The sequence below is a fragment of the Rhea pennata genome, chromosome 10 (genome assembly GCF_028389875.1).
Source record: "Rhea pennata isolate bPtePen1 chromosome 10, bPtePen1.pri, whole genome shotgun sequence".
Taxonomy (NCBI): domain Eukaryota; kingdom Metazoa; phylum Chordata; class Aves; order Rheiformes; family Rheidae; genus Rhea; species Rhea pennata.
Window position 1 is genome coordinate 23,281,625 of NC_084672.1, and position 23,645 is coordinate 23,305,269.

General features: G+C 44.1%; 1 protein-coding gene across 1 annotated transcript in view; it reads right to left on the minus strand.

The window, feature by feature from the left end:
* Window positions 1-2,662: 2,662 nt before the first annotated feature.
* BBS4 (Bardet-Biedl syndrome 4) overlaps window positions 2,663-23,645 on the minus strand; it is a 43,594-nt gene continuing 22,611 nt past the window's right edge. The window contains exons 4-16 of the mRNA XM_062583645.1: window positions 23,167-23,230; window positions 22,222-22,333; window positions 21,555-21,627; window positions 19,584-19,637; window positions 17,928-18,055; window positions 15,997-16,051; window positions 14,587-14,655; window positions 13,198-13,350; window positions 12,876-13,047; window positions 12,309-12,378; window positions 8,500-8,641; window positions 7,868-8,078; window positions 2,663-6,467 (exon numbers count right to left, since the gene is read on the minus strand). Coding sequence (XP_062439629.1) covers window positions 6,316-6,467; window positions 7,868-8,078; window positions 8,500-8,641; window positions 12,309-12,378; window positions 12,876-13,047; window positions 13,198-13,350; window positions 14,587-14,655; window positions 15,997-16,051; window positions 17,928-18,055; window positions 19,584-19,637; window positions 21,555-21,627; window positions 22,222-22,333; window positions 23,167-23,230 — 1,455 coding nt within the window. The 3' untranslated portion in view covers window positions 2,663-6,315. The remainder of the gene's footprint in view (window positions 6,468-7,867; window positions 8,079-8,499; window positions 8,642-12,308; window positions 12,379-12,875; window positions 13,048-13,197; window positions 13,351-14,586; window positions 14,656-15,996; window positions 16,052-17,927; window positions 18,056-19,583; window positions 19,638-21,554; window positions 21,628-22,221; window positions 22,334-23,166; window positions 23,231-23,645) is intronic.

Consider the following 23,645-nt stretch of genomic DNA (forward strand, 5'->3'; position numbering starts at 1 on the left):
ACCCGTTAATCAGATATGCAGCTGGTATCCCTGATTAAGTTTTGAAACAATCTATATGATAATAAAACCTAACTGAATGGCAGCAGCCCTTCTGCAGTCGTACTTCACGTGCTGTGAACCTGACGCGTTCAGCTTCCTTCTGCCTTCCAAACTTAATTAGAAGAAGGGCTGCAGATGCTCTTGAAATCCTTCTGCATGTGCAGGCTGTCTGACGCCTACGCGGGGAAGCAAGGCTGCTCCGGCTTCAACAGACCTTGCTGAACAACAGAAACAGAAATACCTAGTTTGTTGGGGTTTGTATGTTTAAACTGTAGTGAAATACCTACCAATTTAGGGGGGACTTAACCTTCAAGGTTGGTGTTTCGACTGTCCCCGTTGCAGTACATTCAGTGCTCTTAGGCTCACTTTTTCTTTTTCTTTTTTTTTTCTTCTCCTGTGAAAAACAGCTGGAGCACATTTGAAAAGTTAAAAGGCTGTTGTGTCCTGTTTTTCTTATGAGCACTTAATTCTGATTCCTGTGATCTGTGTTTTTTTCGGTTTGTTTCTTTTTTTTTGGGGGGGGGGGGAAAGACGCAGCTTTTTTTTTTTTTTGAAAATGGTAAAAGGCAGCTTAATTCATTCCAGTTACCCCAGAAGCTGTTTAGACATCTGTGCTGCTGGGCTCTTGCAGCTTAGCTGAAAGTTTTAACATGTCATCAACTGTTTCTGCATTGGTATCTGGCATTTGGTACTGATAGACGTGCTCTGGGCAATCTGTTCTGAAGTGGTCCTGTCAAGTACTTCTGTCACCCAATGTATTGCATTATTATTTCAATTTTAAGGGAAACTCATCAAGATTTTTTGAATATAGTTGAAAGAACAGTGTAAAAGTGGGGGAAAACATTGAGGAATTTTTTTAATAGCTTTAGTAGGATTGTTCACATACATATGTCCTGACTTAAACCCATGTTTGAACATAAACGTTTGTTTCAAGCCTTATTAATTGCACTCTTCTCTGGCCCAATTGATGTTTTGGTGAAAGCATGCAGTTAAGCATGCATTGTTTAAAACCGTGATCATACCAAAGTGGTGGTTTTGTGGTGCCTTTTTTTTTTTTTTTTTTTTAAAAAGTTACATGTCTATAGACTTGCTGGGTAATGTAATACAGTGTTGTTAGAACTGCACTCACCATGAGCCATGCATGCAGTGCCCATAATTGAAACTTGGATACTGGTCTAAGCAGCTTCTAGCAAGAAGAGAACTGAGCAGGAAAAGAGGCATTCCACAAAACAACCCACCGCCTCTGTATTCAGTTGTACTGAACGAAGCTCAGAGCAAAGCACCTCCTGTCTTTGACCAGCTAGCTAAAACAGAAGCCATGACAAAAATTTAGTCTCGTTCAAGCACTAGTGAGCTTACTGAAGAGAGGAATGGGAATATTAAATGCAATCTTTGTTCTTCATGTTTAAAACTGAGTGCCACGAGGCAGAACAAGCATTCTGTTGCCTAGACTAGCCCTTGAACTGCTCTCAGGCCTCACTCCTGTCTTTCTGCTCCAGCAATGCTGAGTCTGATTAAACCCTTCTGTCAAACTTTTTATCTTAGCCTTCGTGCATCCCAGGAATGATTGCTCTTGTCTGTTCACGGATGTTGGATTGAGTTCTCTTCCATAACAGATGGACCAGTTTCTTGCGTAATATCTCAGGTGGCTCCTAAGTCCCAACCAGACCTGAATTCTCAGGGAGTTGCTGATCCAAACCCTTGTTGTAGGTTCCCTCAGCAAAGGGAGCAAATGCAGGCTGGAGACTAGCATGGAAGGCAATGGCTGCGCGTGCAAACTCAGGAAGGAAGGTGTATGCTCCGAACAGCTCGCTGTGGACTCGCAAAGTGAACCTGGTGTCAGCCAGCACTGCAAGGAGCTTGTGGCAGCTGAAGAATACAAATACCAGCAGCTAAGGGGGAATGAGCTCATTAAAATGCAGGAGGAGTAGGAGGAACTAGAAGAAAAATCCTGAAAATCTCCCCTAAACTCTTCTCAGGAAAACTGCTCCTTAGCCAGCTGGATAAAACTCAGTTCAAAACTCACCTGTATTTTTCAGTAAGAACCACTGAAGAAATCACTGGCTTGGTTTGAAGGGGTGGTAAAGCTTTCCTTGTAGCACAACTGTGTTTTCTGTTACATAAAATAATTTCGGCAGATGAAGTACTTACATGCTTTCTTTTTTGTAGTTTGTTTATGTGTAGAGCTTATTTTAGTAAAGTTGCGTGTTTGTTCCCCCCCCCCGCCCCCTTCGTTCAGCTCTAAGGCTTGACTGTCTCTAAATAAAAGGCTTTGCCAGCTGAAACCCACTTCCCCATGGGGAAGTCTAAATTTTGAACGTCTGACCTAAGAACTGAACCCACCTTGTGCAGTCAGTGGTCACGTTTGGGCAATCAAGATGGAGAACAGGAACGTAGCACGTGCGCAGTAACGCTGCCCGGAACAGATCAGCATCCGGTTGTCTCCGGGTCCTCAGAACCACAGCTGTCTGTTTTAATACAAATTGCTGGATGAATCAGTCAGTAACTCTTGGCTGAAGCAAGGCCTTGGTGCCTGATCTTTGCTTTTTCAGTGTCTTATAGTCCCTTCCCTATGAGAAAGTTAAAAAAAAAAAAAAAAAAAAACCCTGCAGTCTATGCCATAAGCAGTATGATTTAATCTGGATTATGTTGTACATTTTTTTTCAAGAAAGGGGGGGGGGGGAACAAATCCTAGAACGTAAGCTCATTATTCTTTTCCATCTTATTTTTTGCAATTATGAAGGGGGGGGGGGAAAGAATTAGATTTATGGCTGATGGCAGAAGTGGGTTTTGGAGCATAGGGTATGATTTCCAAAATCCCTAAATGACTTGGTACAGTCCTGCTCAAAAAATCTCTGAAAAAAATCTCCTAATTTCAGTTGAAAAAAAAATAAACAGTCCAGCTTCCTTCTCATCACTAGGTAGCATAAGAGCTCTCTATACAGTCAGGATTGGAATATAACTACTGTGAATTTACTGTATGCAAATGGCGTCACCAGAATACTCAGGGGGAGGACAGGCGATGGGACAAGGAATTGCTGTTCTATTTATTATCCAGATATAATTATGTATTTTAAAATGTTTCCTTAGACATGAAGCTCCCTTCTGCTCTGGTCAAACCCAGAAGGTAACAAGGTGCTACTGCTTCTCTTCATGGCAGAAAAAAAATTGTATTAATCATCTGCTTAAGGTTTTTACTAAGAAGCATATTTTAAATACTTTTACAGTACCTGCAAGTATAGTACACCCCATGGTACTTTTACCTATAAAAGCATCTTAGCAGCCAGGAAGCTAATAGGTTGCACAAGTGGGACTGGTGAGAGAAGAGAGTTAATCTTGGCTGTTCCTTATGCTTCTGGTGTGCTGGAAATAGAGAATAAAGGTGTTTTGTAAGCTGAGCAGGCTTCTACAGCCACTGGTGGGACAAGGGCTGCTCCCATCAGCTGAATATAGCAAATGGGTTTCATAATGCTACAGTCTTTCAGTTGCTTTCCTCTACCTTCTGCTTGTTGTAAAAAGGATAAATTCACCGGTAAAATCAAAACAGAAAGTGATAAGCAGACGGACAGAAAACTCGGCCTTCCTCTACGAGCAGTGCTGGTGCTCGCTCGCCTGTAATCGCTCCGTTCTGCTCACTGTTCCTTGTGTTGGAACTTCCAGAGCTTGAAAGCTTTTACGGTGAGACTAGAAGCCTCTACCAAGCTATCGTTACAGGAAAACTTGTCTGGAACTACAGTTTGGGGGGTAAGAGAGAGAGTTCCCGCTCCCTGCCTACCCTGGCTCTGCAGTCTTAACCTCTTCCTTGCAGGCACCCCACTATGCTGCAGTAACCTTCAGTGTAAAAAGGTTAATGTGAATAAAATAGCCGCACTGTACCTGATTTAGGCTGCTGCTTGTCTGGTTTGTTTAAGTTTGCCAGTGCTTCACTAAAGAAGCTCTGTTTTCTTCAGCTCCTGGCATACGGGGAACCTTTCAGGAGCGCAGCTGGGTGGCTGTACCAAGGCAAAACCAAGCAGTAGAGGACAGACTAAAAAAAGCCACATTTGAGATTAGCAGGCAGGTTTGCCAGTCAAAACAGAGGGGGAAGTGAACGGTTCCTACTCTTTTAGAGCTCTCCAGGGAGCAGGAGCGCACTTAGGCTGCTGGTTGCATGCTAAAGATCCGTTAAAGTCTTTCTGGATAACCAGCAAGCAGGACTGAGGGATGATAACGTATCCAGAGCCTTGGCCACCCAGCTTTTACATTGTTACTGCCAAAGGGATCCCATTAAAACCTTGCTCTGCTGCGCATGTTAATTATGGAGTGGTATTACGCAACAGTGCAGCACTAAAAGCAGAAAATACACTTTAAAAAACTCAGTAGCCTGATTAGTGAATATAGTGAGCCCAAAGCTCCAGCTTCAACGGGGGAAATGCTATATGCTCTGTTTGGAAAACTCGCATCAAAAGTTCCTACAGCAATGTTAACTTTGTGTACTTTTTTTTTTCTCTGCACGGAGAAGAGGGAAAGAGAAACTACATTTAACACAGTTACTGACTCTTTATGTAAAAAGGGATGGTCCTGCCTCATTTAATGCCCAAAAGCAGTTGTTTTGAAGACCTGCATTAAGCTCTAGACAATGTCCAGAAGCAGCAAAATGGTAGCAACAGAGGAAGGAAAGCTAGATCTTTCTGTTCCGATATAAAACCATTTTTAAAACATCTCCAGCAACACGTAGGCAGCTAGCATTAATTATTTCTTCTGAAAAGCTACTGTCGGGAGGGCATAACTGAATTATTTAGAGTGAGCCTGTTGTCATACTAAAACATTTTAAAATTAGCATTGAAGCTGACCACATCTTTTGTCTCCATCTCCCCCCACCCCTACTGAGCAATATTAATTCTAAAGGAAGGACTTTAATTGCATGAGCACAGAGCTTAGTTGAGCCTCATTTACTCTGTTTCTCAGTAAACAGTTAGGAATTTGGCCCTGGCAGACATCTGTGCTGCTCCAGCTAGCCTGCTTTCAGAACAGTCAACCTCCGAGCTTTGCAACTTTCTTTGACCATTATTAGCTCCCACACAGAGAAACTCACACTTACTTAAAATAGCTTTTCTAGTTGGATTCAAGAAATACAAAGAGTGATCCTGAGAGCAGAAGGTGAACACTCCTAAACATGTTGGGTCAGCCGGTGCCAGAGTGGTCTGGGACTTGCTGAGCCTAACAGGTAGTATTAGTTCTTCGTAGAAAGTAAATTTACTGCCTCAGGATTGGCGGGGGGAGGGAAGGAGAGGGCTGTAGCACACTCCTCCCTGGAAAAATTAGTCTCAACTTTCCGGTGGAAACGGATAGAAGTCTTTAGCAGAAATCGAGAGTCCAGCATCACTAGCTGGCCAACACGTGCGCTGCTAGAACAGAGAGTGCGCAAGGGCGTTGATACTGCGGGCGCAGCAGGTCGGCTTTGGCCATCCATACTGCGGCAGGTTGCGTGTTAATGGCCTCAGGGCAGAAGAGCTCACTGCTTTCGCCATCTAGCTCCACCAAATTTCACAACAACCACCCATAAAGAAAAGATGCACTCTGAAAGCGCCTCTCTTTCTTTGCAGCCATGACCCGCCCTGCCAGTAGAGGCCCTGGTAAGGAGTTACAGCTCCCAACTCTTTCAGCTCCCTGCCCGAACAATCTCCTTTCTCTTCCCTTGGGAGAGCATTCCTGGCCTTGTGAAACTCTGAACGAAAGCTCATCACCCCCGGGAGCCAGGCTGGGCTTACCACTCTGCCCTTACACGGTGAGGTGGTCTAGCTTCTCCCCCTCTCCAAGCGTATCATCGCTGACCTTACTACAGCTTGTGTAGAGCTTCCTCAGCTGCTGGCATGTTTAGCCACTGGAAGGGCTGGATCCTCCCTGCATTCTCATTTTAACAAGGTGCTAAGTCGTAGCTGCTGGCTTTTTCTAAATATACTGTAGGGCCTCAGCATCATCCTGGAGAACCTACACCTGAACACTGAACACAGCCAATCCAGGCGGAGTGAAGGATCGCCACCCTCCAGTCGCTTGTGGTGAGGTGCGACCATGCTAACAGTAGCTATATAGGAACCTCTTCTGCTTGCTGCAAAGACTCCCTGGGACAAGGCAGAGACCACGTGCTAAAATCACTATCAGCAAACAGCTGTGTTTAGACTAAACTGACAGTGGGCTCAAGCCACCGTGGGTCAGGGTGGGGGAGGCAGCTGCTTTTCCCCACAAATCAGCAGGCAGTGCTGGAGACATGCCTGCCCGTCCCGGCCGGAGTCCCTCCTAGTCCGCTGCCTGCCTGCTCTTGCACTTTTCTTTCCTTCGTTCCTCAGCTTCTGTTGGAGCTGTGGTCTCCTCGGGGCCTGTTTCCGAGCCTGGTTCTGGTTCCAGAGGCAGCGAGGGAGGCTTTGCAAGGGGAGCTGATGCTCCAGCACCTGAGGGGAGAACACAGTTACAGCACTGTATAACCACAGGTCTTGTCCGTTCTTTTGCCACTCCAAGCAGCACGAAGACACACAACAATCATGGCTATTAATTACTCTCAAATCTATTCTAATCTAGCATGAGCTTTTCAATAGAGCTCAATTCTTTCGTGAGTTTTCCAGCCAGAGATCTTGTAGAACTTGAAGTTCTGCTGAAGGGAAGCTAAGGTACAGCAACTAGCTCAGCTGGGCTGCTGGGAGAAGTCACTACAAACTCAGACTATAACTCATGCTTTGGATGGGAACATAGTTCAATCAAAGCCAGTCAGTACTCAAGCTGGAACCAAATCCACACTATGGTTTTTAGTTCACAGTTAAAGTTATCTTAGGGGGAATTTCCAGGCAGTTAATGTAGATACTTAAAGAATAGAATCAAAACAGAACACCTCCATTCTGATGTTGTTTCAACACTTAGTTTTAGGCTTACAACTGATGCTATGAACCAGCTTCCCTCTCTGATGTGAATGATAAGGTCCCTCAGGCAAACCCCAAACTCCTGCTAGGTTTTATTTGACAGACTGTCTTCCCTGTGCAGAAGGTTTATTTCATGTGCGAAATGTGGAACAGGTCCATAAGGGTACAGAACCTCTCTCCCATTTCAATCCACAAGACCAAGAATGACAGAAGATCACCACCACGAGTAATATCTTAGCACACTCCTCTTTGGAAGCTGAGGGGTGAAAAGTAGTCAGGCCATGAACTGTGGCTCCGGAGATGCTCCCACCCACCTCTTAGCAAGAAGCAGCACGTACAGCTATTGCCCTTCACTTTCTAAGGCTGATGATAACTCCTGAGCTCCTTCCAGTACAATGGCCTGCATTAAAAGGCAATCCAGCAGTATTTGTAACAGAGGCACTGGTCTGGACAACTTCAAAACAATCCTGCTGCAGCAATTTTCATAAAGGAAATGAGAATGCATCTCAGAAAAGCGTCCATCGTTTCCCTTCACCGAGCAGCTTGCCTCCCTCTTCACGTGTGTGTCAGCTGCTGCTCTCTTCCAAAGCAAGACAAGAGGTCTGGTTTTTGAAACCACGTCCATCCCTGAGCTATCAACCCCCTGCTAATGGAGTTTCATCCACCACGGATCAGAGAGGAAAACAAACTTTCCTGGTTTTCCACACCACCTGCAAAAGCAGGGTCGCACAACACCCTGGAGGGAGAGCATCCTCAGGAAGGTGGGAAAGCAGCTCCCAAATGTCAGTATTGATGATGTGAGTACCACGCAAGCAAGCAAATACCCTCCTAAAGACGTGTGGTAACTCTGTACCCAAAGGGAGAGAGATTTCCCTGCTCCCTCTTGAATATTTACCCCTCCCATACCTCCACTTTACAGAAATGCAAAAGAGAAATACCTGAGGGAAGCTGCGTGGTTTTCCCATATCCAGCAGCTGAGGACATGGCTTGACCCAGGGCCTGGTTGGAGCCCAAAGGTTGCTGAATGCTGGACGACTTCCCTGATGGAGCAGCTCGCTGCTTGGATTTAGACTCTTTAGCAGGTCTAGTCCAAACCAGGCTCTCCCCCACCTGCAGGGCAGCTCCCATCTTCTGGGCCACATCCACCATCTTCTCAAGGAACAAAAAGAGGAAACCCTTATAAACAGGAACGCTTGAGAAAATAAAGCCATAAGGGAAAAAAAAAAAGAGAGAGAGAGAGAGAGCAAGAGCGCGCAAGAAAGGGAGAGCCAAAGGGGGAGAGCGCACTGTGTGCAGCTGGCTAGCACCTTGGTGCTTGAGGGAAACGCATCTCCCTAATTCATTCCCTTAATTAAGAGGGAATCTTGTCTTGCTATGTATTGATGTAAGAACTGGGCTTCAAAGAACAGAAATGAAGCAGGCAGCTCTCAGCAGGTGATTGCTCTACTCAGAAAGTCTCACAAGTAGAATTTCTTCCTAATAATTGTACTCAAAAACCAAATTTCCTGCTCGTTTCTTGCCAGTCTTAATGTAGCTACTTAGCTCCTGCTGACAATTCTTAGGCACCTACCTCAGGGTCAAAGTCAAGAGAACTGCTCTCCTTCAGCACATTGACCTTCTTCTCCATCTCCTGGTACTGGCAGAGGGCTCCTTTCTTGTCCCCCTGGTTGTAGAGCAGGACAGCATAGTTCAGGTTGACGAGGGGATTGCACCTGCAGCAAGCACACAGGGTACATTCAGTGCAAGAAAATTTATCCTGACAAGAACAACGCTGAGGTGGGCCCAAGCACCAAAGCTGGAGATACTCTGCTGCCTGGCACAAACAAGTCACAGGATGTGTGGCCCTGAAGCAGAGGAGCACCTGCTCACGGGTTTCCAGTGCTCAGTTTCAACTGCTCTCAGGTCATATCCACATTAGTCACTCTGAAAAATAACCTCCTCTCTCCGTTAGGAGGTGAGCTCGCTTTGTCAGCAACTATGAGATTCACTCAAACACCACAAGCATTTGCCTCAAAATGCATGCAGTGTCTGAGACCAATCTCAGAACCACAAACATCGCATGGCAGGAGCGGAGGGGTACGCGGCGTAACAGAGAGTCACAGCGTGCTGGGGCCTGGTTCGCTACAAAACGGCAGAGTAAAAACATGCAGAAAGCTTTTGCATTTTTCAGGAAGAGCAGGCTTAGGGAGCTGCAGAAGCCTGGCTGACTGCAGAAACACTAACACTGAGATGTTTGTCTGGTCCCATGGATTTGGTGCTATTCCACAATGTCAGCATCGATGTAGATAGCTCTTTGGATTGCCTCATCCCCTTTAAGGCTCCTCCTTGCAACAGCCAAGTCTTTGTACTTGACCAGCGACTCACAGGAGTGTCCTTGTAAGTTGGGAGCAGAGTAAGTGCCCATTAACCGAGCAGGTACCTCCAAACGCAAATTGCTGCCTGATCGCCCATCCTCTCGCTCCTGGAGCGGAAACTGCAGTTGCAGGAGTTTCATCATGTTGTGAAAGCTGATCTCTGCTCTGACCTATCTCAGGCTGTCATAGCTCTCCAAATTTGTAGGAGAAAAGCTTGTCACGGGACAGGACAAACAGTGGAACTAACTCATGCTTATTGATCGTGTTCTACAAACCAGCACGCTACAGAGCACTCTGCTTACATTTCTTTTCCCCCACCTCTTCCCTCTCATTTACTCAATAAAAAACATATGCAACTGTACACCCAGATATAGAGGAACAGCTAGGCGATCCCTCTCAATGAAGGATTCAAAGAGGAACCCAGCACTGGAGATGTGCTGTGCTGCCCTGTGCAGTCCTGCCTCCCCTCCTGATGCAGGATGCAGAACAACATGTGCATGGACAATTTCAGAAGGGAGGAGATGTTCTGTTTATTCTCCTTCTCCAGATCATCTACTGTCTTCACTACGATACTAAATGCAGAAGAGTTACTAGTCCAGGTCAACGTGAGGATTTCTCTTGAATCCAAATGGACTTCAGCAGAGGGCAGGCTGTCGAGGAGCGCGATGGAAGAGCGCTGTCTAGCTACAGATCCCTGCAGAGAGGCCACACACAGGTATCGCGGCATGCAGGTCAGCGAGGGATGCTTCGTACTTTCATTGAATATATCTGAGCAAAAGACTAGTGCCCTCTCCTGGAGTGCAGCGGGGATAGCTGGAGCCATCCAAGGACTCCAGCACCCACACCGGGGGTGTCAAGCCAAGAGAGAGCTTTCTTTGCGAAGAGTGCTGAAGGGGAAAGCTTCTGCTAACACTGCTCAGTAAATAGAAAGTGTCATCTGCAAGCCATGACTATCAATTCTTTTAAGTTATATGACAGTGCTGTGACAAAGACGACTATTAGAAAGAACCTAATAGCATTTATAAACCATCGTCTCTCCCTTAATGGAGACACTGATCCTGCAACTCAAAAAAAACCCCAAACCCTCACTGTCTTTGACAAAGTGAAGGAAGTAATGTGTGAAAAACAAAAGATATCAAAAAGCCATCTCTTCACCCCAAAAAATGCCAATAAAGTTTTCAAAAAAACCCAATCCTACACAACATCACACTGGAAACTGGGAATAGCCAGCTTTAAAAATAACTGAACCCTACCAAACTAATTCTCCTGCAAGAGCTGAGAAGCAACATGACTGTCAGAAAAATCAATGGCTAAATAATCACAGAAAGAAAGTGCAACTAGAAGCTAAATAACAATACTAAGAAGAGCAGCAGACATCTTTTTAAAAGATTTTTCCAAGATACTTTCCCTTCCAGACCCCAATATGGCACCCAAACCAAATGTCATAGCGCTGCTATGAAAGTATTTATGGTGATGAAAACAGATGCAGCTATCTTCATCCAAGCCAAGCTGTTCATAATATGCCAGCAAGGAAAGCCTGTGGGAACACACATTCAGCCACAAAAATTACTACAGAAAACGTAAGGGATGTCAGCTGAACAAGCCGCAAAGCCTGCAAATTCCTCCCAGCAGTCTGTGGCAGTCGGCATTAATTTTCGCTTTGACGGGGTTTTATTTTCCTGGTAAGTCTATATGGCTGCAGCATTGTACTAGTGGCAAATATTTAGGCAAAGCTGTGGAGCTAAATTTCTATTCCTGCTCTTTGATCAAAGCAATCAAACTCACAGCTGGGCAGTTTGAACCATTGCAGATCCCACACTCCCTTGCTAGGCATGGAAGTCTGGTGAGGAAAGCCAGGTAAAGACAACTGCAGCTCGACTTGCAGCCAGTGACTTGGTAGGACACATAATTGCAAAACGCTCTCACGCTGCAATGTAACAGAACATTTCCAAATCTCTCTGACACATCATTAGGTCGCACAGGTTCAGTTCCTCTGCAGGGGCTGCCCAGCTCTGCTGGCATTTGAAAGAGATGCAGAAATAACATCCAGATCTGCTTTTGTGATTTTGTTGATGCCTAAGTATGAAGAACTGCAGAAACTGGGCCAGCGTGTCCAGGTTAAAAAGCAGTGAGGAAAAGGGCCAGTATTTTCTCGTGCCACCTTGCGGTGGCCACTGCAGATGGAAAGGACTTTCCCCAGGACCTGCTGTATGGCTCTGCTGTCAGCCCACACATCCTCCTGGGCTCAGGAGCACTGTGCAAGCTGCTGTAAATATGCAACTATTCACAGTAAACTGGGGAGAAGAATAATCATCAAATCATCTACTAGTTAGAATAAGTAGGAAAAAAAGCAAAGATTATTCATGGATTTGAGATAAATTTGTTTCTCTGGCTGAAATGATACGACGACTATTTTTAATACTGAAATGGTTCACTTTAACATATCTGAAACCACGTGCTTTGATTTTAGGGGCTAGATAGCGAATGTAAACATTGTTCGTAAAATGGAGGAGAAAGAGCTGCCACTGCTATCCTTTTATTTCGTTTAGATCAGCTTCTTGCCCACATTCTCCCAGACAAAGATCTTCCCTCTGCCCAACTCAGAACAGGCTTCATACCTAGTCTCCCACTGCTCTGCCCAGTGCTTGCACGTTGGGTTACAAAATATTCTGGGAAGACTCTTTTTCGTCTATTGAATCCACTCCATTCTGTATATATATTAACCGGAAGAAGGCCTACAATCCAAAGTCATTATCACCAACTCGCTGTATAAATAACAAAATAAAACTCAGCTTTGGGTTGGTCTGAAACAAGATTTCCCTTTCATTTTTCAGAGCTGACCTGTACCCCCAAAAAGTTTTAAGAACAGTGATCTGCAGCGATTTATGCTCCAAGCATAAAAATATCCCCCTATTATGAACCACGTGGGGTAGAAGTAGACAGAGGACAAAGTATGCAAAGAAAAACAGGTACAGGGAAGAAAAGCAACATGATCAAACAACCAACAGATATGATTAAGACTTACTTGTCCAGTGCCACAGCTTGCTCATAGGAACGTTTTGCGTTCTCAACATCTTCGAGGTTTGTCAGAGCAACTGTACCAAAACAAAACACACACACAGAAGTTCATGCACCACAAGGACTTCGCGTTTAACACAATGTGGAGTGTCGTTAATTCATAAAATAAATGAGAGCGGAAGGTACCTAGCAAGGTTGTCCAGACTGCTGACCCTGCCTCAGGCCACCAGCGACTTTACTTATATCGTTCCGACTGGTATTTGTCTAGCTTGATCACACAAATCTCCAGTGCTGGAAATGCACATCCTTCCCTTAGGCAATCTATTCCAGAGCCAAATCCTTAAGGATAGAGAGTTTTTTCTAATGTCTGATCTGAATCTCATTGCAATTTAACCCTCTTATCCACAACAGACATACAGAAAAGACTATTCAGACCTGCCTGTGACATAGGGGAAAACAGCTCCTTGCTACAGCATTTGTCCAGTATTTGCTTGCTTCAGCCCAAGCTTTCTCTCCGAAACGTTACGTCTCCTAAGCTGGATACACCAGATCTGGGTAACAGAACGTTGCGTACCTGCCAGGAGCATATAGAGTTCTCCCATCTTGGGCTGGAAGTTGATGGCAGCACTGAGGAAGTGGAAAGCAGACGCATACTGCTGCATCGTGAGGTGCACTAACCCCAAATTGTACAGAATCTTCCAGTCAAAGGGAGCCAAGTAGTTTGCTCGCTTCAGGCAACTGATAGCCTTCAAAAGGGAATAACATGTGTCGTAACACAGGCCAGACAGATCAGACCTCCTGTCTCTGCCACAGTAGGACTCTTGTTCTAAAATAAAGTTAATTTCAGATAGAGAGAAACAAACGAAAAGAAAAAAGTAAGGAAACCAGATACTTACTGCTACATATTTCTTCTTGCCAAAGAAGCACATTCCAATGTTGTTCCACAGCGGGGGGCTTTCAGGTGCAGCACCAGCTACCATCCTGTATTTGGTGAGGGCAACATCAAAATCTCCATGGGTCTGCATCATGCTGCCTGCTGCCAAGGTGGCCTTCGAAAGAACATGAGAGAGACCAACTGAGGAACCTGGTTTCCCCAAATGTGGCAAGAAGACAACAGGACAGTTATTAAACTGAAACCCTCTCAAGAACAAATGTCTTTTTCAAATGTCTCCTAGTAGCTGCCAAGATCAAAAGGTAGCGGAGTAGATGAGGACTCTAGAATCTCCCAACATACAGCAGGAGAAGACAGGGTAAAGGAGGGAATCCATTTCTTCCTGACTGTATATTTCAAACATAACTGGCTCAGAAATAGTGCTTAGGGGATGTTTTGGGGCAACAGCAGTAACTCTCAGAGTTCCTGAGTCTTTGAGAAGATCTGTACACTAGCTGTTTCTTTTTATCTACGAGTACGGCTAGAAATAGCTCTGGTGCAAGTTAACTGGAGGTTAAAACGTACGCAGGCAAGACATATGCAGCAAAGCCTGCCTAGTTCACACTGACTGGCTGATATTGCAAATTAACAGAAATATGCATGAAAAGAAGAGCAAGTGATTTCAACACACTATATTTAAACCACAGTAAGCTAGTTAAGTCATTTACAATATTTCACAGTGACAAATAAAATTTGTAAGTGTAAAGGCGTTTTCACAATAACATTTGGTTTGCTTTCATGTATCATTTGTCAACCATACACGTCAATACCCTACATCGTTATCATCATACAGAAGGAGAAAGAGGCAGAGAGAAATGAACTAACATGCCTAAAAAGAGAAGCTGTTTCAGAATCAAGAACTGAAGCTGGATGCCAGGCTCAGCTTTCCAGACCACAGCTGAGGGAAAATGACATTAGTACACAACAGCAGGCAGCACAGACAGCTGTGTAAGTGGATGGGAGGATAAGATTATGAGACATCACTTATATCTGTGCTCCATGTCTAGGAGTCACCAGCGCTCAGACAGAGCTCTTGGGATTTCTGAAACAGTGCCTTGAAGACTTCATAGTAAAATGATTTCCATTTGTCAAAAAATAGGTGCCACTTCAGATTAAAAGCCAAGGGCATCAACCTAGGATCCTCTTTTCTGCCTCCCTCCCCTTCCACACACACAATTCCCTCCCCAGGAAAAGGTACAAGAAAGTATTTCAGAGAAAGCTTTCTGGGGCATGATCCTTTGCAGCCTTCCCAGGCTCAGGCATCGGACTTAGATGGCAACGCTCTGATACTGGAATTAGCTTTAAGAGGTTTCTCATCGTCATTCAGCTGGTTCTTTTCCAGTCCACACAATACCTTGTAGTTGGTGGGGTCATAAGTAAGCGCGTTTCCAAGGTGTTCAAAAGCCTTCTGGTAATCCCCAAGCTGGCAAAGAAGTAAATGAGCATCAGAAGTTCATGAATAAGGGGGTTAAGAAGGAGCACACATGCTTTTTGGATACCAGAACTTCCAGTTCAACTAAAACTAGGATTCAGAGGAGTGAGTTTTACAGTGCTCCCCTTACACACAAACATTCTTGCTTAATAATTTACGAAACAGATCCTAAAAATAGATTTTGTTTAATGAAAGCCACTGTTCTAACCAAAACAAATGTTTCTATATAGTTTACGCTGTGACATTTCTACACAGGAGGGAACTCTGGACTGATATTCCTCTGCTCCTTCATCTCTTTCAGAAAAGAAACTACCAGCTACAAACTTCTCGGCACGTCCTTGAGCCCCTCACCACAACTCTTCACTCCTCAGGATGCTGTGCACTCTTTTCACAAAACAAGAGCTTCCCCTTGCCCTCTAACGGACTGCAAATGTTAGTGGGCAGGAATATGCACATATGTGAGCATGCAACTACTTAGAATCACTTAAATCTTATTGTTTTCAATGGAGTTATGTCAGAATTGTACCAGTCTGACCAGGATAAAATTGTGGCTGCTGGAGTCTTTCCTCGGTCATAAAAACTCATGAAAAGTCGATTTTTCACTCCAGCAATTATATTGATGCATCAGTGTCCAGAGCCTTCTGTAATTAGCAGTGAGGGAAAAGACTGTGAAAGCCTTTTTCAACTTCCAAGAGCGAGCATGTATCCAGAGACACGATAAACACAACACGTGAGTCACAGCACGGAGAACTGGGGGCTAAATTCACATTGCGCATGTTGCACATACACTACTTCTATCTTGCAGATTGCTTTCCCATATCAGACTCTCTTCTAAATCCCCACATATCCATCTGAAGACATTCAGGTCTCCTACTCAGTTTCCCTATCTCCAGAGCAAAGCTTACTTTTCGAAAAAACAGATGATCCTTCCCATATACTTCACAGACTAGGAGCAATAAACATTCTTTTGCTATTTAAATCACTCCTGATTTTTTTCTAAGGTGCATTAGCACTAGCAATTTCATGGCTGCTTTTAGGAGAACAACTTGCTAGGCTCCTGGTAGAGAAGCAAGGTAATGACTAGCCATGTTTTATTGTACCTGGAGGATTTGTAATGAAATTAGCGCAGTTGCCAAACAGAATTCCTGGTCTGGCTCAGTTCCAGGAAAGCAACATCCTCTTAGCAGTAAAAGGGAAAAAAAAAAAAAAAAAAAGAAGATACAGAAAAGCATCTTCTGCCACATAAAACGTGGCCTTTGGAGATATGTGTGAAACTGATAAAAGGATACATAGAAATTAACTCTGCAATAAAACCTAGATAATTTTTAGTACCTGCAGGTAGAGTAACCCCAAAGTTGTAAGGAGCTCTGTGTTCTCTGGAGAAAATCTGTAATACAAAAAACAAAGAGCTGCATTGTGTATTGGCCCTTCTAAGATAAGGTCCAGTGCAGAACATGGAATTACTACGCTACATTATACTAGTGTCACCCCAGGAAATAAATTGTTATTATTATCACCCCAGGAAACTAACTGTTATTATTAAACCCAACATTAGAACAGCGTCATCATGGGGACTTCCTTTGAACACTGTCACATCTAAGCTCTCAGATGCCCTTTTGACAGAAGTCACGATAGTTCTGTGAAGTGGCTCTTATAATGCAAGCCAATGGAGGTGCAAGAAGGTAACACAGTTTTCCTCAGATTCACAGTGAGTCTGCATCAGAGACCTGGAAACAGAACTTGGTATTTCCCATCATTTCCTATAAACCATCCCAAGCCTCTTGAGCTGAATATTACAGGCAATCCTCAGCATTTCTGATGGATCTTACACATATTTATCTTCAGCCTTTTAACTCACTACCCTATGAAAAGATAACAAATATGGTTTTACAGAGCAGCTGCGCAGTGCTCACCACGGCCCTGTGCACTGGTAGCCCCCAGACCTCCGCGCTGAGACGGCCTCTACCCTGGCAACAAACACACCCCCAGCGATACACACCACTCCGTTCAGCATTGCAAGGCTGAAAAAAAACGTCCCGAGTGTTTTCAAGCGGAGCATGCAACTCCCAAACCTTCACTGCCAATTTGGGGTGCACCCAGCAATGTTGTAAATACTTGCAAAAGCATCCTCATTCCCAGTAGCTTTTGAATAAAGAAATAAATAGGATGAAACAGAACAAAACAAGATGAACACACACACAAACACACACAAAAAAAAAGCAGAAAGGGACCCTGCACATTCACGGCCTCATTCACCTCAAGAGGACTGAGTTTTCAAGTCACTGCAGTTAACTGAGTTATCAAGCCTTAAGCAGTCTAGTATTTATAATCACCTAGGCACCTTTAAACCTTAACCAGAACAAAAACTCACTGTGTCTGGTGTTATAGAAACAGACAGTAGTGACAGACTATCCCATAGCTGGCAACAGCAGACAAAATATAATAGTCAGATGAGGGGGAAAAAAATAAAAGTAAGGAAAAAAGTGTGTGGGGGGGGAGAACATCAAGATAACAAATATAAACACAGTAAATGCTTAGCAAGGATTAATTACATAATAAACACTCTAGATTAACCCAATACACTCTCAGACAGCAGCCAAAAGCAGATGTTTAAGGACAAAGTATGTGAAAAGGACAAGTAGAAAATGTACATCTGCCATTGGCTTCCAGAAACCTTACTGTTAGGGACATCCTGCTTTCCTTTCGTGTTTCTCCACATTAAAAAAAACACTTTTTAAAACCACTGATAAATTGGATGCCAATCTATGCTCAGAAATGCCTTCAAACAAGACAGATCAGGACTGAGAAACTGACTGGCTGGGAGAATCTTACAGCACACCAGCCCATCTCTGCTCTGCCTACTCCCACTCTTTCAAATATAAACTATTCCAAGTGAAAACAGTGTAAGAAACCCAACAACTGACTTTTGACAGATGCGCAGGGTTAGATCTTTTCAGTCGATAAAAGTCAATTTTGGAAATGCTTGCTCCCAGGCATCTCCATCCATTTGCTTTCCACTTTTTCTTGGCAGACCTTCGAACAGCTACCTTCTTCCCTGACACATTGTCAGCAGGAGGAGGACTACAGCTGAGAGCAGAGACAGACGAAGAGCTTGAAAGTGCCAAATTTGTAGCGAGACACTATAATTACCATTAGCTTTTTAATCATGCTTTTCTGTCTTGAATTCAGATCTGGGACACCAATCAAATTTCTCCTGGCATGGGCTGAGACATGGACAGATAGGAAAAAGGATTTAATCTTACTCTACTGCCTTCTTATAGACTTCAAGGGCTTTATCCGTCTCCCCTTCCAATAGGTGAATTTTCCCCAGCATCATGTAAGTCAGGTCATGTTTGTTGAGCTCTAGGGCATTGTTGAGCTGGTCTTGTGCCTGAACACACAACCACAGAGAATAAAAGAAAGAATCAATGATTACAGAGTTCTTAGTGAAGCAAAAGCCTAGGAGCAATCCCTAGCAGCTAGCATGCAGTGAAAGGGAACAGCTAACCCACAGAGCTTGGAGCCATGCGCTATTAGGGGCAGAAGAACACAAAGCTGAATGCTTCAAAAGATGAGAGGCAATGGCCTCCCAAGGAAGAGAGGAGCACAGGCCTGCCTGTTCCTGCATTTGAATTAGTTTGGTTTGAGGGCTGCTCCAGATTTGTTAGGTTAATAGGTACACCACAATTCATTTCTTTCTAAAATGCTTATTCCAGCAATAAGCAGGGACGGCCAAGTAAACAAGAGGAACGAATCAGCTCTTGTCAGGCATAAACCAATCCTCTCTAACAGGAGATACCTTCAAGCATGACTTCCTCTCACTACCCCAGCCCAGCCAGCAGGACAGTAGAAAACATGTGCTGTTCTGAATACATGATATATTAGAAAGAGACATGTTGACAAAGGAAAGGCATTCTGCAATACTGAGTATTTGCTACCAGCAACTACTGAAAAGCCAAAATCATCTCCATGAGCTTCCTTGAACTGCAGAGGTCCTCATGAATGTATTCAGCATGTATTTCTGCCCAGGGCGACTGCTGTATTTCAGGCCTGTGGGACAGCCGAGAAATTAGGAAGTCCCAGTATGGAAGATGTTAGTGAGTATGATAAATCCCAAGTATGAACCTACACTCCAGAGCTTCTTGTTTCACAGCGATGCCTCTAACTGGGAATGCAGCAGAGGTTCAGTGCAAGCGCCACAGCATTCCACCAGAAGCAGCTTGAGAATGTCTATGTCAACCACAATATATCCAAGAAGGAATTCAAAAACCACAGAGGTCCCTAAAGACCAGAATTCAGGTGGCTGATGTAATGCTCAGTCCAACTCAAAACAGTGATTTCAGGAAGACTGTCACCCTTATCTCAGGCAGAAGGGATAGTTTTTGTTTCATTTTCTCCCCCAAAGACCTCTTTGTAAAGGAATTCTCCCTGTTCTAGTAGCAGGGCGAAAAGGGGCCAAACTGGGAATGAAGTTTTTCTAAATGCTGATTTTTCCCTTATTAAGTAACCCCATTCATCCCAAGTGCCTGGGAAGGGTTAAGTGAAGAGCTATATCCCTCAGACCCAAGAAACTCTCTGCACAAGGCACAACTGTTTAAGCAGTTTACATGCTGTGGCAAAGTTTGGGTCTTAATCGTCAAACTGCTGCTGCTCTGGGAAGATGGAATTGGCATCCTCAAAAACCAGCAATGGATATGGGTCTGATTTTAAAAGGCTCCAAAATAGAAGCAGCTCTTGCTGGAGCACAGCTGGGTTTTCTGTCTAGTTTGAGGCAGTTCTTTGAGGTTTCCTCAACATCCATTTAAAAATAGAAATGCTTTCTGAAAAATCTAGTTCAAAAAAGCCACTACCAAAAAGAATGAAAACTCGGGGAACTTCACTTCGCATTTGTCAGGTAGATGAGATGAGCATTGCATTACCTTGTTGAAATGTTTCAGGTACATGTAGCACACACCCAGGTTGTGGCTGATCTCCTGTATGCACAAAACAAACAAAAAACAACAACAACAAACAAATCAGCATGAGGTTTGAGGTTTGTGCTGAGTAACCTGCCAAGACAAGTAACAGCCACCCCAACCTGGATGGGGCCACCCCTGTGCCTGCCCACACCCTTCTTGCTTTGCAGTTTAAACAGCTCTATAAATGCAAGGCACTTCAGGAACCTACAGCCTCATTGCATGGGAAAGACTGGAGTCCGCTGCAGAGAAATGAGGATGGTCACTTAGGAAAACAAGGAGCAAAGACTGGTTTCTTTGCTGCCACGTGGCTCAGTTCCCAGCGAGATCTCTGAAGCTGACACAGGTTGCCCTTATGGGTGGCTCTCAATCTATCCGTAGGTAGACTGGATACGCAGTAGTATATGCACAATAATGCACCCATCTGGGCCCAATTTGAAAAATGTGTTTAGCTTTCCAAAATAGAAGTTGAGCACCAAAAGGGCTGATATCCCTATAGCATCCTAAACATGCTTGCAACACAGTAGGAAAATCACTTTGGCATCCTAAACACCCTTGTGACACTGTAGGGAATAAATCGCACCTCTAACACATTGCCAAGAGTTTAATAGACAAGCTACGTGCCATCTTCTTCACCCTGCTACAATTTGGGGAGTAGAAATGTAAGGCTCACTAGTTTCTTGTTTCTATTCTGGTAAAAGTTTCATTGCTTCATCAGTTTAGACAGCCTTGGCCTTTAAAAGGAAACTCTATTTCCACATTAACACCCTTTGAATGGCATTTCCCTCCATGTAGTCTCTCCAACTGCGGAGAACAGTGAAGAATCAAAGAGCTACTCCTGGTTACTACGGCTCGCAGAATGATACAGCACAAGGGAAGAGCACAGGCTGGCACTGCTTCCAGTGCTAAGCCAGGTATGGAAAATTACTAATCAAAATACCCACTGAAGCCTGCCTGCTGTGGTTGTAAACAGGGTTGCCAAGCACATACTGCAGGCTGCTCGGTTAGCTCAGGGAATGCAGACTTGAAAGAAGATTCACTGTATAAAAGGTTTCTGAGTTGTCTGGCAGAGGTTGAGTTGAAGAGGAGAATTATACCGAATGCATCCTTGTATTCAGTCTGATTTTCAGACACACAGAGTAGCAAAATCACAGCTAAAGAAGTGAGTGGCTGCTGTCTTGGGGAATGAGGCCATTACTCTGCGTAAGCCTGCAGGTGAACAGGGCATGAGATCATAGGTAGCATGTCTGTCTTAGAAACAACACCTCTGCACGCAAAACAGTCACACGTGGATGGCTGTTCCCAAACTGCAAGCCATGTCCTCTCTCTTCTCATCAGCTTTTCCTTTTGCAGTGCTCTTCCTTCATTTTTTTTCCTTATTATTTGGAAGAGCTAATTTAATTATTGCTCCTACAGCTATCAGCCTGTGTTTTGCCTAAACAGGTCATACTCAGTACAACCTTTTCAGCTAATCTGAGGGTAATCTCTTCCAATGGTATTTTGCATTACCAAAAATTTGATTACTCAAGCAAGTTTTAATGATAACTGAGGGTTTCCAAAGAGGAAGTGACTTCCTATGCTTTCCTTAATGAAGTCTAGTTCTGTGTACCGTATATGGCTATGCTAACAGCAACACTCTGCAAAGCTCAAACATGTAGCATGGGTCTGTGTTTGTGCCCCAAGACAAGGTGTGGGCTTCTGCAGGTAGACATGATGCCCTGTGCCTGTGATCTAAACCAGAAGCTTGCCGAGCCTCATCGCTGTTAGGGACCCTGTGCTAAAAAGCTCTGCTTCTCAGCATCACAGCTCCCACTCTGCTCAGACTGCAGGCAGCATGAGCTAACCTCTGCTTGGAACAAGTCTGCAGCCATCTTCCTGAGATTGTACAGAAACATCTGCATATTACAATAATCTGCAACTTACTGATACACTTACCCAGTCCTTTTCACTGAGCTTAGCTGCTTCATTGTACACTTCAATGGCTGCCTTGTGTTTCCCCAAAAGAAACCTGTGAAAGTATTTCAAATTTTATTTTTTCCTGTTTTGAAAACTTGCTGCACAACCACTGTCCCCTTTGCCAGTAAGAAGTGATGCTATCTGCTAGCTCTCCAGAGACCTGCACGAGAAGCCCTGAGAAGTTTACAGTCTGAGTAACACGCCAGCACTGCTCCTTTTCAGGGACAACGTCATCAGATCTGAGAGATGCGAGGCGTTCCCTTACAGTACTGGAGATGTAAGGAATGAACCCACAGTCTCTATAGTCTGTCCTTGTCTCAAAGGAAAGAGGACACTCAGGACAGAAAGAAGCCTGTAAGGCCAGTCACTAGACAGCTCAAGACAGCGCCGTTAGCTGTAGACCTAGGAATTAGTGTACTGCCTCTTGCTTAAAACACAAATTAAAAATACAACAATAGCAGCTAAGCAGATAAGAGATTTTGCTTTTAAGGCTGGCCCATGCTTCTGAAAACCAGCTCAATTGCTGATAAGGAGGAAGTGTGCTCAGAATTAAGCAGCCTGGGATTTCACTCGATGCTTGGGAGAAAAACAAAGCATGGAAGGTCTTGGGTGGCACATCAGAGAGAAGCAATAAAACAGCACTCACAGTGATCGTGCCACCTGCTTGAGGTTGTCAGCACTTCGAGGGTTCAGAATGGCACACGTCTGAAAAAGTTCAAGAGACTCTTGAATTTTCCCCTCCAGGCGCAATATCAGAGCTGCAAGACAACAGATATCAAGCAAATTAGTTCATTATCTGTAGGAAAAATGTGCTTTTCTGACAGCAGGGATGGAACAGGGAGTACAAATACATTGTAACAACACTCATTTGGTCTTTCCGCCTCTGCAGCAACCTCAGGCAGACTCTGTGTCTGAGGGCAGAATGAAAAAGCATGTAAAGCATTTGTGCTTGCTTGGAAATTTTCCATTCTTTAGAATAAAGGCAGCCTTAAACCCTGGCCAACTGTTAGTTAAGATACGGCCTGGATTTCTCCCCCTGCCCCCAGACCTCACAGGCTGCAAGGTGTACTTGGCCAACAAACCTCAGCTGTCCCCCACTCCTGTAATCTGCTGCCGTGACACATGACACTGAATTGCACGGCCAAGTTTTGGGGGACTGCTTGTAGAGAGGATGGAGGGCAGGAGAGGAAGAAGAGGGCCATCCTTAAAGCCAACAGTAAGGTAAGAGTCACCCAGGCCTTGCAGCTCTAACAGAAAACAAGCATCCATAAGACATTTCACAGCATACAAACACAATCTGATCAAACATGAAGACATTAAAGACCAAGAGTCCCGAGTCTGAGGACGAACGGAAGACAAACTCATCAATAAAGAGAAAACAGAAAATGTAATTTGTATGTTCATGAGATAATCCTGAATTTCAAAACTATACATAGCAAGTGGAAAAATGTCAAAAATGTATCATTTACGCATAAATTTCATACCCTTTTCCTTCAGTTGTTCCCCCTTCTTATTGCTCACTGTATCTTAAACTAGAAATAACTCGGTGTAGCAAAAAAACTCCCAACTTTCAGATGCCTCATGAACGTACCTTGAACATACACTGCATATTCGCACATTCCATGAGACTCCTGGAGTTGCTCCTTGATGAGGGCCTGAAACAAGGAAATGGAAAGAATACAAATCAAATATAATCTTCAGCACTAAAAAGTCAATTAGCTGGCAGACTATTTCCCCCATATTAACCTGCAGCATGATAGTTTTCAAAAAAATACAAAACCTTCTAATATTTTAATATGAGCAATCCCTATGGAAAAAAAAAAAAGATTTCTAAATGCCTTTTGCAACATTGCTCTGCAGATTTTTTTTTTTTTTTTTTACTACATATAGCCGTGCTATCTCTGTCCTCAGTGCAGAGTGCCCTAAAATAACCTGAATTCAAACATCTTACACCATGTTAACAAAGTTCCTCCTCACGTGACCAGTAAAGATGGTATCACACGGGACATGACAAACAGGACATTCATGTAACCAGAATTTGTGCTTGGAAAACTTGTAGCTAGTTTTTGT